Raw genomic sequence first — 16,026 nt, 5'->3', positions numbered from 1 at the left:
TAACACGGACATGGTGGTGGTGTGTTAGTGTGTGTTGTGCTGGTACGAGTGGATCAGACACAGCAGTGCTTCTGGAGTTTTTAAACACCTGAGAATAGTCCACCAACCAAAAATATCCAGCCAACAGCGTCCTGTGGGCAGCGTCCTGTGACCACTGATGAAGGACTAGAGGATGACCAACACAAAGTGTGCAGCAGCAGATGAGCTGTCATCTCTGACTTTACATCTACAAGGTGGACTGACAAGGTAGGAGTGTCTAATAGAGTGGACAGGGAGTGGACACAGTGTTTAAAAACTCCAGCGTAGAAACAAGGAGGTGGTCATAATGTTATGCCTGATCGGTGTATATAAAAGAGTTTGGCACAATTTTATGGTTTCATAACATGTTTTAAAATACACCAGCTTTAAAAGTATTAAATTCATTCATTCATTGCACTATAAAAAAGACATTGAGTGCCCTTCATGGTACAATCCCTAGGCCAGTAGCACATTCACTGATTTTAAAACAGTATCATTTTTGAGTCGTGATTAGGCTGGCAGTGCGACCCCAGGACCACCATGAAAATGTGATATTATTATATAAAGTTATTCTAATTTGTTCTTATTATGCTCATTTAATTGGGAATGGTATGTATAAATGTTTATACAGGTGTACAAACAGTAGTTTATACATGTTTTAGTAAAGGTAACTTTAAAATATGTGGTTGCACCACCTGACATTTTCTGGGTGGTGGACCTGATGATCCTGTTTAAAAATTCTTTCATACCTTTCTGAAAGCTATGAAACCAACACACTGAATAGATTCCTGCATATACAAAAACGCACATCATATCATTTTTAATAAGATGTTTTTTTAAAATATCACTTTAAAAGCCTTAATATTTGAATAATAAGCCAGTAGTTTAAGGTGATAAAAGGCATTTTGTGTGAAGAAAAAGGATAGAACTGTTGAGCATTTAGTTTGGTTCAGTTGTGAATGTGTTTTTGTGCGTATATGTAAGCACCTGTAGGTAGTCCACCACCACTCCCTCGAACTGGTCTTTGGAGAAGGAGGGCTGGCGAGGGACCCGCAGAGAGGGCATTCTTAACCTCAGCTTGCGTTTCTGAGCTGAAAAACATACATAAAGGAATCACACTGATGTAATACCAGTTATCTGGTATAAGCCTACACTCACACTGGTCTGACATGCACTTAAAGGGGATTTTTTCAAAATGTCTGCATAATTCAGTCTTTGAGATGTAAACATTCATTCAGTCATTCAGAGTGGTTTGATGTAAATTGTGTCGTTCTAGAGAAACATACCAATCTCGATTTCTTTACAGTGGTGGTGATAGGAACCAGGGGTCACAACGTATTTAAAGCAGCCTTTAACAAAGGTTTTTCTCAAAAATATCAGAGAACAATGTCTCATACATCATTCTGTGTGGAGAAACTGCATTTGAGGGAGCTTTCAGAGGCATTAAACTCTTCAGACATCTGGTTCCCATCACCACCACTGTGAAAAATTCTGACTCAGTGAATTTCTCCAGAACTGGGCATTTCACACCAAACCACTCTGAATGACTTTGTTTACATCTTACTTATTTATTTATGCAGAAATTTTGAACAATCCGTGGAATTCCTCTTTAACCTGATATTACAGCACATCTGCGCAGAATCAGGTACAATTCACTGCAGTTCAGGAAAGCAATCTCCACTTAGGGCTGATTCAAAAATTATTCATGTAAGTATCCTTTGATTTAGAGACAAAATTCTTGGGGATCAATGACCACTCTGCTGTAGCTCAGACTGGCATCTCAACCAACAACCAATGCACAGTTTTTTTTAATCATATGTAAATACATAGCATCAGTCTTTCACTTTATACACTTTTAGCCACAACTGAGATACATTTTATTAATGTGGAAACAATACAACAATTATTCAATGCAACACCTGTTTTCGGTGTTTGTGTTTCAACTGAACCACCAAGGCTGCAGCTCGTGTATTTCCCATGAGCTCGTCCCAATTAACTTTTCTTCCAAACTTTTGCTGTTAGCTCCCCTGGTGGACATTTCTCCTTAAAATGCAAAATAAATGACACGCAGGACATTCTGGTTCCAGAAACCTGTGACCACAGGTGCGTCATGTCTGTGTCTGGTATGATATCAGTGTATAATGTACCCATTGCTATATATACATATTCTATAGTCAGGTCACTGCAAAAGTAAAAAAAGGCTTTTTTTTATTCAGAAACTGGCACAATGTCATAGACATGAATCATAATACACAGACATACAGACATTCAAACACATACATGAATAAAAAGTTGGGAAAATATGGACAAGAAATGTGATGTTCAATAAAGTTCCTGGACATTGAGACGCAATAAATCATAATTAAAGGGGAATTCCACTGAGCTTTCAAACCTCCTGCATGCTTCAGTCATTAGGAGGTAAACAAAATAATTCAGAGTGGTTTTATATGAAGTAGTTTGTTGCAGAGACTAACTGACTCTGATTTCTTTGCATTGGTGCACTGTAAAGAACTGCTGTAAATTTACAGTAGAAGATCTGCAGTAATCTACTGTATTCCTTAAATACAGCACACTGTTACTAGATAAACAGGCCATGCTAATAGTTAGTTGGATTTTACAGTAATTAGCAGTTACTTGCAAAGCATGTTAGGAAAGTGGCCAGTACTCAGTGCAGTCTTGAGATTTTGCTTTTGATTATTTTTCTGCAGTTCATTTCACAGAATGTATTATACATGTTTTAGTATTCTAACCATGATGCTGTTCTGTGTTTCAGTTAACCAGTTCATCCTGTAATGGTTGAACTAATATTCGGTTACTGCTATCTTTGTAGGCTTGAATACTGAATAATGAATATTATAAATGCAGTAACTGCTGTGATGTGTTGTTTAGATCACGTTGTGACTGATAAACAGTTCTTCACAGTTGTATCATAACCGTTCTGTTAACCATGCATGAATGTTCAAGCATTTGATATCACAAGCTTGCTAGATAGAGTTGGGCCTGTTTGCATGTATCTTTTTTTTTGCTGTGTATACAGAAACCTAACCAACCTCTCCTGTAAGTTAAAAAAAAAACAATAATAGTATTATGATTCACCCATTGATTCTCTCTATGGCTATAGTCCAGAGGTCGGCAACCCAAATGTTAAGAAGAGCTATTTTGTCCTTTCAGCAAAAATCAATCTATCTTGGGAGCCACAACATTTTATGTCCGTTTTACCATCTTGGTCGTAAATATGTTTCAGTATGTGCCAAAGTTCTAGTGTGGGCCAAAAACAATGCAGATTCGCTTTGCTCTGCTATAAGCTTTAGCTCAGCTATAGACATTCTACTCGCATTTCCTGCAGAAAACCTTTCCGTAAAGTAGAACAGTTTCTTGTAAAATGTCTCTCAGTGATTGACTTTTTACGAGGCTGAAGTCGCTTCTCATTCGCCAGCTTCTTGTTCGAATTTTCCCGTTCCACCTTAAACGGTACCTGAGGTGCCAGAATGTATCTGCTGCACCATTTTAAGGTGGAACGGGAAAATTCTAACAAGAAGCTGGCGAACGAGAAGCTGACTTTAGTTTCGTGACTTTTTAGTGTTTGACAGTTTCTCGTTGCAGATTAAACGTATCAGGAAACCAGCAGGAGTGATTATAAACGCGAAACAGTCCATTCGTCTTCAAATTATCGATGTTTGTCTTAAATCTCTCCATTTGCCTATGTGAGATTTTTGTCAGCGTTGCTGTGGTGTCCAGCAGTCTGTACACCAACCTTCAGGGAATTAGCAGTTAAAGGCTACATTAAATATTTTTACCTACAAATCTGATTCTGCTGTGGAGCCACAACAGGGCAGTAAAAGAGCCGCAAGTTGCCGACCCCTGATACAGTCAACCAAGTTTGATGAATTAAACGTCAGAAAACATGCAGTCCACAACTTTAGAACATACTAAAGTAATTATGTTTTATCATATCAGTCTAAATATGTTGTGTGAATTTAGAACAGTAGCAGCGCAAAAGCAGCACCTCTTTTAATTTTTACTGTACATGTTAAACAGAAAAAAAGCAGCCAATGAGAGCAACAGTGCTCCAGGGTCTCCATGACTATAGCCCCCTCGCTTTCATACTGGTATGTTTTGTCTAGTTTTAGTTTAAATGTAATTTCTTCTTATGGTAATGTAGATTTGTTGTGACAGTAGTCATTACTGCTTACATGTTATACACACAACTTTGTGAGTGAGAATAAACATCAAGACTAGTAGTTAAGGATAGATTACATGTTGAGATATGCATTTGCTTTGTTATTGGCTCTATAGCAGAGTGGTTAAGCCTCTCGCTCTCCATGCGAAGTTCGAGCACAATCTAATGAGGTCACTCTGGTGCCGTGCACATGTAAAGTAATTTGATCTATCGTCACAGTCCTTAACAACATGTTCATCACCAAAATTTCAAAATACAATAAATCAATGAAAGTGCTAAACTGAATGTACGTGATTAAAATTTGAACATGAACAAAATACCTCAACACAATTATCTCTGTACTTTAGGCAGTATATGTGTTAAAGAAACAGTTTACACATTTGATTCAAGTTAATTCAAGGCATCACTTCTTTTTGTTTTTGCACAAAGACAGACTGTAAGTCACCGCCTTTATCAAATACGGCCTTGGGTAAAATGCAAACCGACACAGCTCAATATTTACACTGGCCTCCTAGACATTTGAATACAGCTTTGTGCCGTTCACTTGTTAAACAACTAAAAAAGCGTGCAACAAACTGATGCACTGAAACATTGTGACTGCATTACATCATACAAGTATAAGTTCCAATTCACAACAAGCTAACAAACGCACATAAACACACTGAAACACACCTGAGCGTATCCAGCCTTGTGTGACCCGCTGACGGAAGCCCTTTTTCACCCCAGGCTCCAGCAGCTCCTGGAAGTTGAGGATGAACATGATGACCACGCCCTCTTCATTCTTCACTGGAACGACATCCACCAAACACGGCCGACACGTCCCTGAGACGGAGAGAAAAAGTGTGAAAGAGACATTAGACCAAGAGATAAGGTGAGATAAGGTGAGATAAGGTGAGAAAGAATGTGCACAAACAAAAAGGACAAAGACAAACAAAACACATTGATAAGAAACTGCAGAGCTTTAGGAGTGCTACTCTAACACAGCCTTGAGTTATTACTGCCATCTTACTACACTGCTTAAATGTGATTACATAATTATGTAATTAATTGATACAGTTAGTTACATAACGAATTCCAATAAGAGTTTGGGGGGACTGGGGGAAGGGGGTCCTGGATATCTCATAAAAGGACCCCTCGTAAAAGATACAAAATTGAAAATTGAATGATGTTTCTTTGAATAAAATGTGAATATAATGTGAACAGAGATGCGCTCCTCAATGACCTTGCCCTGCTTATAGGACATGATGATCGAGGCATCAATATAACCATAATGGCCAACCTAAGAAGAAGAGATTTTAAAGTGAAATAAATAGTAAAGAATGAGAGATAGACAGATAACACACAGATATATACAGAAAAAAATTATATATCATACGAAGGCTATAATGCTGAAAATATGTAAATACACAATGCAGAAGACTTCATATATTAAAAAAAATGAGTTGGTGTATCAAAAACACAAGCTGCTGACTAGTGGAGTAATCCAATTCTTACCTTTGATTATTTTTGAGTTGCTTGATTTTTTAAAATTATGTTGCATGCAAGTAACAATATGAAAGTTTCTCTATTCATCTGAATTAGATGGTGCACTGAATTTACTGTCGCATGCAAGTCAAATTACATATTTTGTTGATTTTCTAGTTGAAAATAAGTGAACACATCCTATACAGAGAACACACTTCTGCACATTTTAATACACAGTTACTGTTTATTGCTGAATTTAACATAGTGGAAAAAAAAAACATAAAATGCTACCTATGCAAAAGTTATGGCACATTTTGTATTTTATATTTTATAATTTCCAATATGTTAAACTCACCAAATAATTAAAAACTGTCCACTGAGATTGGCAGAAACATTCCATAAGTAAGTCTCTGCAGAGGACGTGTAAGCTTATTTTTACTTAGAAAACCGACAAAACGTAATTTGACCAGGGGTGTTCAAAGCTTTGTATATCTGTACATGATTCAAGTGTGACAAGTACATGAATACAATGTCTGACATGAACACAATTCTTACCAAAATAAGCAAACTGAAATAAAGCAAATGCGCTGATGTAACATATTTTATGTGTGGCCACTTGACGCATTTTAATCATGACCCGTTTTTTTAGCGTATTAGATTCTGCACAGCAGTTTCTGAACTGGCTAAAGTCTGGAGTCTATTCATCTGCTTTTATTTGTCTTCTCATACAAAAAATGCTCAGCTTTTATAGATTATTTTCTTCAAAAATAGGAGCGATGACAGGACTTGGAGTTCATGTTCCTTATTAGAAAAGCACAGCTGAAGGCAGAATGAATATAAAAAGACAGGTTAGAATAACATTACAAGGCTATATGATCACTGATGATAAGTGTGACTGTTTGTGAAAGATAGCAAAACAGCAGCTGGACTCCACTGGGACCTGTACACACATACACACTCTGATTAAACAGGCTGAGAGGTTTAACTCCCACCTACAGCACATAAACAATCACACACAAACATCCAAACAATGACAGGAGCAAATGACAACCTCCACTTCCACACACACAGCTGAAGAGAGTAAAGCAGACCCAGAGGCCTCATTACAGTGAAGCCTCAGATGGACTTTTCTGGGCTGTTTATGCTCTGAAAGCACCATAAAAATCTTTTTATGGCACATTTCACTTTCCTACCTTCCCTGAAATACGGCAATTACACGCCACATTTTTAGGAGAAACCTGTTTTAACTCAGCAGGAGAGATGGAGACAGATAGTGAGAGAGATACAGGCAGAAAGAGATAGAAAGAGACAGAAAGAGAGGGAGGAAGAAAGAGAAGACAGAGAGAGATAGTGGTAGAAGGGGACGTGAGAGAAAGGGAGACAGAAAAAGAAAGGAATAGAGAGAGCACAAGAACGGGAGAGAAAGAAAGAAAAAAGAAAGAAAAAAAGAGAGAGAGACAGAGAGGAAAAAATCAAGAAAGACAAAGGGTAAGAGAGGGAGACAGAGAGGAAAAAGAAATAAAGAAAAAGGGTGAGAGAGAGAAAAAAACAAAGAAAGAAAGAAAAGAAAGAAAGAAAAGAGGGTGAGAGAGACAGATAGAAAGAGAAATGAAAGACAGAGTAAGAGAGAAAAACAGAAAGAAAGAAAGAAAGAAAGAAAGAAAGAGAAAAACAGAGAAAGAGAGTGAGAAAGAAAAAGAAAAAGATTGAAAGAGAAACAGAGAAAGAATGGAGGAAGCGAGGAAACAGGAGAGAAGTAATGAGACAGAATGGAGGGAGAGCTAATGAGAACGGTGGAAAAGCAAACTTGGCAGAGGTTAGAGAAAAAGGAGAGCAGGAAGAGGGGATGAAACGAGAAACGAGTGACAGTGAGGAGTAAGAAAAAAAACAGAAAGAGCAGCGTGATTAGGCTCCCAGCCGGACCCCCTCTGCTCCGGACTACAGCCGGCCATCAAGGGTCTAAATATAGCCGGCGAGAGCGCGTGCGTGTTGTCCGAGCACCGTGTTTTAGTTGAGTGCTCATGGTGTGAGCGGTGTGGTCTCTGGAGTCCCGTTGTCATGGTAATGTTATCAATGCACTGCTTCACAACCCAGGAACACCTGTCCACTTTCCAACAGACACAAAGGCGGATATACCGATGTGTGGAGCGGCTCTCTGTGTGCGTGTCCAGAGCAGGACGACAGGAAGAGCTGGAGGAGCGGAGAAATAAACACACTTCTCTGTTTGGCTGATACTGTTCTTGTAAAACTATCAAACGTCTGCATGTTTAAAGCCTCCATTACTCCTTCCACGTCCCCAGTAAACCCTTTAGAGCCGCTTTTATCACCAGCAACAGCAAAAGCACGTTGTAATCAGGGCTTAATTTGTGCCGGGAACAAGCCAGATACAGTACCTCCCAGACTGGATCCAGCACCTATTTAGAAGATGAATATACAAACTTGCATTAGCGAAGTAACTACATTTGTCTCGCAGTCTGACTTCTTATAAGGAGTTTTCTTTTAATGGCATCAGTTATAAAAACTACCAAACCATATCAAGGAACTATCAAACCACAAAAAACCACCAAACCATATCAAGAACTACCAAACTACACCAAAAACTACCGAACCATACCAGGAACTATCAATCCACAAAAAAACTACCAAACCATATCAAGAACTACCAAACTACACCAAAAACTGCAAAACCATACCAGGAACTATCAGACCACAAAAAACTACCAAGCCATTCCAAAACTACCAAACCATAAAAACTACAAAACCATACCATAACAAACACTACCAAACCATTAAAAAACTACCAAACCATAAAAAACTACACCAGGAACTATCAAACTATACCAGGAACTATCAAACCACTAAAAACTATCAAGCCATATCAAAAACTACCAAACTACACCACGGACTAATCTAACCACAAAAACTACCAAATGATTAAAAGACTACCAAACCAGAAAAAAAAAAACCAAACCAGAAAAAAATCACCAGACTATCACGGTAACACTAAAAATATGATTCATGGCGCAGCCCTAGTGCTGTGTCACCTCATGCTGTGACACTTTCACTTTCGACTCCTTAATGGGCACGCAGTGATAGAAGCAGTAATACAAACAACACTATTTATCACTCGCAAATGTTCCACTACTGCCGTGACGGTACATCCCTCAAATGAGCTAAACCATCTGCTCGTGACAGGGATTTATTAAATACTTATGCAGCAGAAGCGTGTGTTTAGGTTTGGGAAACCCACATATGAGAAAACATTCAAAGCTTAAGAGCCCTGCTGCACAGTCTTTATAAAATAAACGGACCACTCTACTGAATTAGTTCATACTGCAGTCCCGCAGTAAAAAAAACCCCAAAAAAAACAAAGTATTTAAAAACACGTATTCTACAGAGCCCTGCAGGTGACATCGTGTATACACAAAAATAATGTGTGGCCACGACTCAGTAAGGTGTGGGAACAAGATCCTAATGCGTGGCCACTACTTAGTAAGGCATGATCACGTTCCCACGCCTTACTAAGCCGTGGCTACAACTCAATTATCACATTCCCATGCCTTACTAAGTCGCAGCCACACATTGTTTTTACTCATACGGGATGTCACCAGCAGGGCTCCGAAATATTCAGGTCTTAGGGGAGCTAAACTGCTGTAGGCTGAACAGGCAGATGAATGAAAAATGGGCTGTTTTTGCAGCTTAGATGTCATATGTAGACTGCATGGACTGGGGAGTGACCAGGACATTTAGAAATTTTAACATTAATTTTCTACATCAATCTTTTATTTACAAAAAGTAAAGAAAATGTGATTTTCTAAAATACGGGGCCTTTAAATGCCTTCTTAAAGGTACACTACGTCACTTACCCAGGGGAAAAGGACGTATTTTTATAATTTAACTTTATAATTTAACTAAAAAAAAGCCAGTCCAGGATGTATGGCAAGCGTGTCCAGTCTTATCCACAAAGAGCCGGTGTGGGTGCAGGTTTCTATTTCAACAAAGCAGGAGCACACGTGATCAATTGTTTGAAGACTGAGACTAACTGATTAAACAAGTAGAATCAGGTGTGCTTGATTGGAATAAAAAAATCTGCAGCCACACCAGCACTTTGTGGATAAGATTACAACACCTGGCATACGGAGTCAATGCAACTTCAAAACAATAACTGCATAAGCATAAATTAACAACAAATCCATGCTTTGTTCTATCTGCTACATTTATCTACTGTGCTGTGCTTGTTGACTGGTGTGCAGTAGCCCTAAGGGTTAATGTAGTCTCTGTTCCCCTTTTCTGTTCCTCTTCTCCCCTTCCCCTCTCCTGTGCACACCCCTCCCCCCAGAGCCTGCATACTGGGACTAAACGACAAGGCCAAAAATCTTAAAATAGTATAATTTTTTCATATCAATCCATTTCAATATTAATTAAAACTGTACGCATTTCCTAATGCCCATTTTAAGCTTGAAGAGCATTTTGAACCCTGAAGAAAATGAAGGCTCAGTGTAGTTGCTGTCTTTCTATTTTATATCTGTGACTCTATATCCACTCTACCTTCTTTAGAGTAGTACAGGATCTCCACTTTGCGCTCCTCTGAGCCAAGCAGGGCCTGGGCCAGCTGGGACAGAGCGCTCTTCATGGTGCCCGGACCGACCAGGAACTGGCAGGTGCACGGCTGCTGCATGATCTCGGCCCGGGAGAAGCCGAACATCTGGCAGAAACCTTCATTACAGTAGATGATCCCACAGTTCTTCATCTGGGCGTTCGCAATCAGGAACTTGCGGTCTGAGGAACACAGACAAATACGGAGAAATTAAGGCAGACACTGAAACACAGGTTCAATAACTGGTAAAATTCTGATGATAAACTGATAAATTTCTTGGCAAAAGTAAAAGAACCGGAAACCAAGTGCTAGATTATTATTTAATTTCCCTTTTCATGTATCATTGCATATATTACATTAATTCTGTTTTACTGTTTGAACACAGTTGGCCAGAGCAGAAGAGAAATTTTACTGCCATTAACATGATTTGCATTACATTAAAAGGGATTCCAACAATTTTTTAAAATTTCTGCATAACTCAGCCATTAAGACGTAAGCAAAGTCTTTCAGAGCGGTTAACTGTAACTTACTGACTCCTGAGAAGCTTACTTATTTCTTTAGAGTGGTGGTGATGGGAACCAGGGGTCACAATGTCCACAACACAAATGTAACCATTTTATTTACTATCCAAAACCACCAGTGAACCTACACATGTTTTTATATGTGTTGATGATGATGGTAAAATAGTTTCAGAGGTATTAAACTCTTCAGACGTCTGGTTCCTATCACCACCACTGTGAACAATTCTGACTCAGTAAGATTCTCTAAAACAAAGCATTTCACAACAGACCAATTTGAATAACTGTGTTTAAAGCAGAATTTTTAAAAATATGTGTTATTTCCCTTCAAAAAATATATGCTGCCACTTTGTTTAATCTTTGAGAAATGGAAATAGTTTAACAACATTTGGAGTTTTCTGCAATTTATGCTTTTGGCCAAATACCAAAAGTGTATTTTTGGGCCACTTTCCATCAATAACTTTTGTTGGATATAATTTCTTCCCATCTGCTGCTTCCAGTAAAGCACAGTGAGTTTGGATGCAAATGAAGTGGTATGACCTGAGTGCTAAAAAGATGACTAGAGAAGAGAAAGACAGTGACAAAGGCACAGACTGACCACATTAAATATGGGCAAAAGTGGCAAAAGAAGAAAAAGTTTAAAGTGGGAGAAAATAATAAACCAAAGGTAGAAAGTGAAGAAAAGGTCACCAATGCACAAACAGAGCATGTCTTAATCAGAACAAATAAGACCAGACGCCTGGAGAAGCATAACAGCCCTGACGACAAGTGCTCTGACGGGACATCCAGGGGACTATTAGCCCCTCAGAGGAAGACGCTTTAGATGCTTTACCTGAATACAGTCCATCAGCCAAGACACGTTTAGTGCTGAAGGTAATTTCTTTAGTTTCGCACTGGAGCTTCAAGGCTAATGTAGCTAACATGTTTTTTAAGCCCATAGTCATTGGCTAGCATCATGATAAACTACACGCCTAAATCGTCCCATACTTGCTTCGAACTGAGTCAACATGTTCAGTAAACTCAAACAGACTTGCTTATGTGGTTTGACACTGTATTTAAACTGTCATCTATAAAAATAGACAAGAAACAGAAGTCGTAGCCATGTTGGAGCCTTCAAGATGACTCAGAATTCAAGTTCTTGCTCTACTATTTTTAGCGATGTACTTCTGTCCACTTTTGTAAATTAGCTTTTTCACCAAGCTAGCTGAAAATGGCACAGGCTGACAAGTTTTCAAGTGTAAGCTGGATTGAGGACCAATGGCAAATGAGTGTGATTTTCTCCGTTCACTTTCTCTCTCTTTTCTCCCTCTCTTGCTCTCTCTCCCCCTCCCCCCCCCACCTGTGTCATCTTCTGTGTAATTATCTTCTAGCGGGAGGCCTGTGGTGTCTCTGCACAGCTTCGCTGGCTGTGGGAGTTATTTTTGCTGTGACACCCCAGCAGGCCCGCTGCTGCAGCAGCACGAGCAAAAACCCACTCAAGTGTCCAACCGTCCGCCCCTCTGGCCACTCCCCACAACAACATACCCTACACAAGCACACAAACGAAAAGAACGACACCCGGCCAGTGTATTGCAGCACAAGGCCCTGTTCTTACACGACATGCATTCTTACGCTACACTGGTGGCTACAAACCTCAGTCCTGAAGGAGGTGACAGTGCAAATTAGCACATCTGTGCTGTGTGCTGCTTTACATGTTGCTCAGGCAAAGAAAAACAGTGTACAAGGGTGTAATGACACCTTAAGGAACAATACAATTCTTGATTCTAAAGATCTGAATCAGTGATTTGTTTTAAAAAATGTCTTGAGGGCTCCCAGGTGGGTTCGACCTTCCGGTGATGCCACAGGCATCCGTGTCTAGGAGCTCAAAAGAGCACAACTGGCCTCATTCTCTCTGGGTGGGTAAGATGGTCCGCCCTCTTCCCCCCATTTCTCAGCATGATGCCACCCAACACGGGCATCTGTTACCTGATTTAGAAGTTAGAGTTCACCTCCAAGCATTGAGCTCCAATGACCTTGCGTTAGCAGCAGTTTAAAAGGCCTCACAAGTAATCACAAGCTGGCCTTCACTCTCCGAGTGCCACAGGTCCTTCCCTGACAGCGTATTCAGCGGTATATGTGTAACCCGCCTCTCCTGAGTATGGACACCTGTGGCTTGTTATCCCTCTCGTTACTGGACCCAATCCACTCTCGCACGTTTCAGTGTGAAGCCTTGCACCTGCCCAAGTGTTTGTGTTACTGCTAGTCTCTTTTGTCCTACTTAGTTTTGTACTTCTTTCACTGTTTGTTAGACAAACGTTTTGTTTCTGTTTCCATATATCAATTAGCATTAACATTAGCATAAACACTGTCCTCTGACATTTCCCTATACGTTGGCGTTAGCGTTGGTATTAGCATCTGCTAATGTATTTTGTGCTGAGCCTTCTGTTTGTCTTTTGTTTTAGTTGCTCTGTAGCTGTTTCATTTGCTAGTCTAGCCTTGTTTGTCCTTTGGTCTTTTGTTCTTAGTTTTTAGTCATTGATCTTATTCTGTTATTGTTTCACTTATTTGGTTTCCTCCTTTTTTCTGTTAATCTGCAACAGTGTTTGTAAGCCTCTAAGCCAAGTTTCGTATGACTCCTGGCGCTGGTAGTATCGTGTGACGGGGGAGTGCAACAATGCACAACAAAAAGTACTCTATGAACTCAGTCATTGAAGCTCTTTACACCTTGCATTAACTAGGACTGTCATGGTTATTACATAATTACCGGACAGCAATTATCTGAGCAAACTGCTAATATAAAAGCTGATAATTACAATTAGCTTGTTTTCCACAGTGGTCACAGTTGTCGCAACAACCAGGATGTGAATTGGTTGCGTTTTCATCAGTTAGGTCGAGGCAGCGCAATTAATCAACACAATCAATGCAAATTTTGAGCAGTATTTCACTCGTCAGCGACACAGTCATGTAACCAGTATTTGATAAGTTAACTACTCATGCCCACTCCTTGCAATGACATAAGAAACTGAGTTTGCGCAGCTCAAAGTTTGGATGCACCAATATTTTAATGTATATATCTGATGATGTTGGTACCAATGCTGATCCATAAACATTTATAAAACGCAAAAAAGACTGCATCTATTTGGATAAGCATTACAGAAAGATATAGTATTTATTTCTCTAGGGTTACAAATGCACTAAAATTAATAAAATGCAGATATTTTAGCAAGCACAATAAATATGTCATCAAACATACATTTGAAATATTGGTCAAATCTAAACTTCAAGCAAATATGTGCCAATTCTGTTGTGATTCCAACACCGATGTGCATCCTTAGCTTAAAGTGTTTGCATTCATATACTCATACTTGTGTGAGGTATGTTTCTAGCCTAAGGTGCTGTTCCAGAGAGGACACACAGATTTGAGTCCAGTCACTCTCAGATTTGGTCCTAGAGGTTTTTACACTGTGCTGTTTTATGTTTTCTCTGCTCTAACTCATTCAAATTATTGACAGTAGGGCTGTGCTTGGTTATTCAAATTTATAGTTATCCAAAATAGTCTTATCACAAATATCATGAATCAGTTTGAATAAGGCACCTGTAGTTTGGAATAAAACGTGTGTACTATCTATATGTACTATTTATTTCTAAATAAGTTAAATAAATAAGCTTTAGACATGGTAGAGCTAATTGATGGCTAATTGTGAAGCTGTGGATGTTTCTGCTTCGTACATAAGGGACCATCAACGAAACCAACCCATGACCTCCCTTACCTTCACTTTCTTTCTCTGTGTTCTTTCTCTCTGTCTCAGCAGTAATTGTTTTGGTGTAGAAACTTCAGGATCACACTCATTATCACTGTTACGCTGCAACAGATCGGAAGGCGCCCGCCGGTTGCCTAGCAGCTGCAGAATCACACTTGGCTTCACCAGGTATAGAGCGGAGGAAGGAGTGCACGAGCACATGAGCATGCTTTCACACACAGAGTCACAAACCAATACATTATGCAAACGACACAGCTGACCCATCACACTTAAACACAAAAATCACAGACTAAATTCACATTTGTCAATGTCATCATGTGGAAGTCATTAGTATGAGTTCAAATCAAAGCACTATCTAGAGCCACTCGGGCCACCAAGCCAGTGAACAATGTGGCCAAAATGATGAATTTGCTGTATTACAGAAACTTCTATCTTTTGTCCTACATTGAGATCTGACAGGTCAGGATAAGATTTTTCACAAATTCATATTATGGAGGCAAATCTTATGCTAATTTAGGACTTTTATCTAATTTTACAGAATCTTATCTTAACCCTTGTGTGGTGTTGGGTCTGTGAGACCCATTTTCAATGTTTACAAAAAGAAAAAATGATGCGATTTATTATTATTTCCACCCGAGATTTCTTGGCCTTTGCTCATTTTCTGTGAAGAACATATAAAATAACACACACTGTTCACCCCCAAACATTTATATTACACATGTGGTGTTGGGCTGCACCCGCGGGGAGTAAAAGTGTGGAGGTGCTGTGTCCTTCACTCTGTTCTCCTCCTACATGGCCTTCTGTGTGTGTGTGTCTGTGTTTGTATGTGTTTGCATATGTGTGCGTGTGTATGTGTGTGTGAGGGTGGACAACATGGATAGGCTGCTGACTGGCTACAGCTGCTAAAGGAGAACCCTACGCTGGCCACTTGTGATATTTTAAACATCTGGTATTTTCACATAAATTATTGTGGCTGTATTGATTTAAAAAAACAATAATGCAGTGGGTCCACCAGACCACTGAGTAACAAACACATCAACACCACACAAGGGTTAAGTTAGGAAACCCTAAACTACTCAATCGATGTCAACAATCAACTGTCATGCGTGTTACCAAGCAACCGACTATACGCACACAGCTGAAACATAAACACATAATCAAATTAGCTAAACAGATACCATGTCAAAACAAAAGTGCTATACTTATAATATGGTGCTGTTTATCAGAGCGTCACCGCTCCCTAGTTTTAGCTTCTATTTCCCAAATGCTGTAGATGGTGTGTGAGCTGCACTAATATTATTCCTCCAAATAGATGCCACACACTCAACTCTGTCTCCTCAATATTCACTGACATCACTGTAATAAGTTATTTGACTTTTTTTTATCAACATTGACACACAAGAATAATGAGCCGGGCAGTGGAGATCGTGTCTGCAGGTCTGGGATTTTTCGAAAACAAAAACATCTCAGAAGTGAAACCACCGTTTTGCTATATATTTTAATATACTG

At 39.4% G+C, this 16,026-nt stretch overlaps 1 protein-coding gene across 1 annotated transcript in view; it reads right to left on the bottom strand.

Annotated features, from left to right (window-relative positions):
• The window catches only part of kcnh6a (potassium voltage-gated channel, subfamily H (eag-related), member 6a), an 81,909-nt gene that overhangs the window by 54,642 nt on the left and 11,241 nt on the right, over positions 1–16,026 (bottom strand). Inside the window, exons 2-4 of the mRNA XM_036589308.1 lie at positions 10,211–10,441; positions 4,871–5,020; positions 1,006–1,109 (exon numbers count right to left, since the gene is read on the bottom strand). Of these exons, the coding sequence (XP_036445201.1) occupies positions 1,006–1,109; positions 4,871–5,020; positions 10,211–10,441 (485 nt within the window). The remainder of the gene's footprint in view (positions 1–1,005; positions 1,110–4,870; positions 5,021–10,210; positions 10,442–16,026) is intronic.

Source organism: Colossoma macropomum, unplaced genomic scaffold (genome assembly GCF_904425465.1).
Source record: "Colossoma macropomum unplaced genomic scaffold, Colossoma_macropomum, whole genome shotgun sequence".
NCBI classification, from domain to species: domain Eukaryota; kingdom Metazoa; phylum Chordata; class Actinopteri; order Characiformes; family Serrasalmidae; genus Colossoma; species Colossoma macropomum.
Note: the sequence above shows the minus strand (reverse complement) of the source record. Positions and strands in the feature narration are given on the sequence as shown.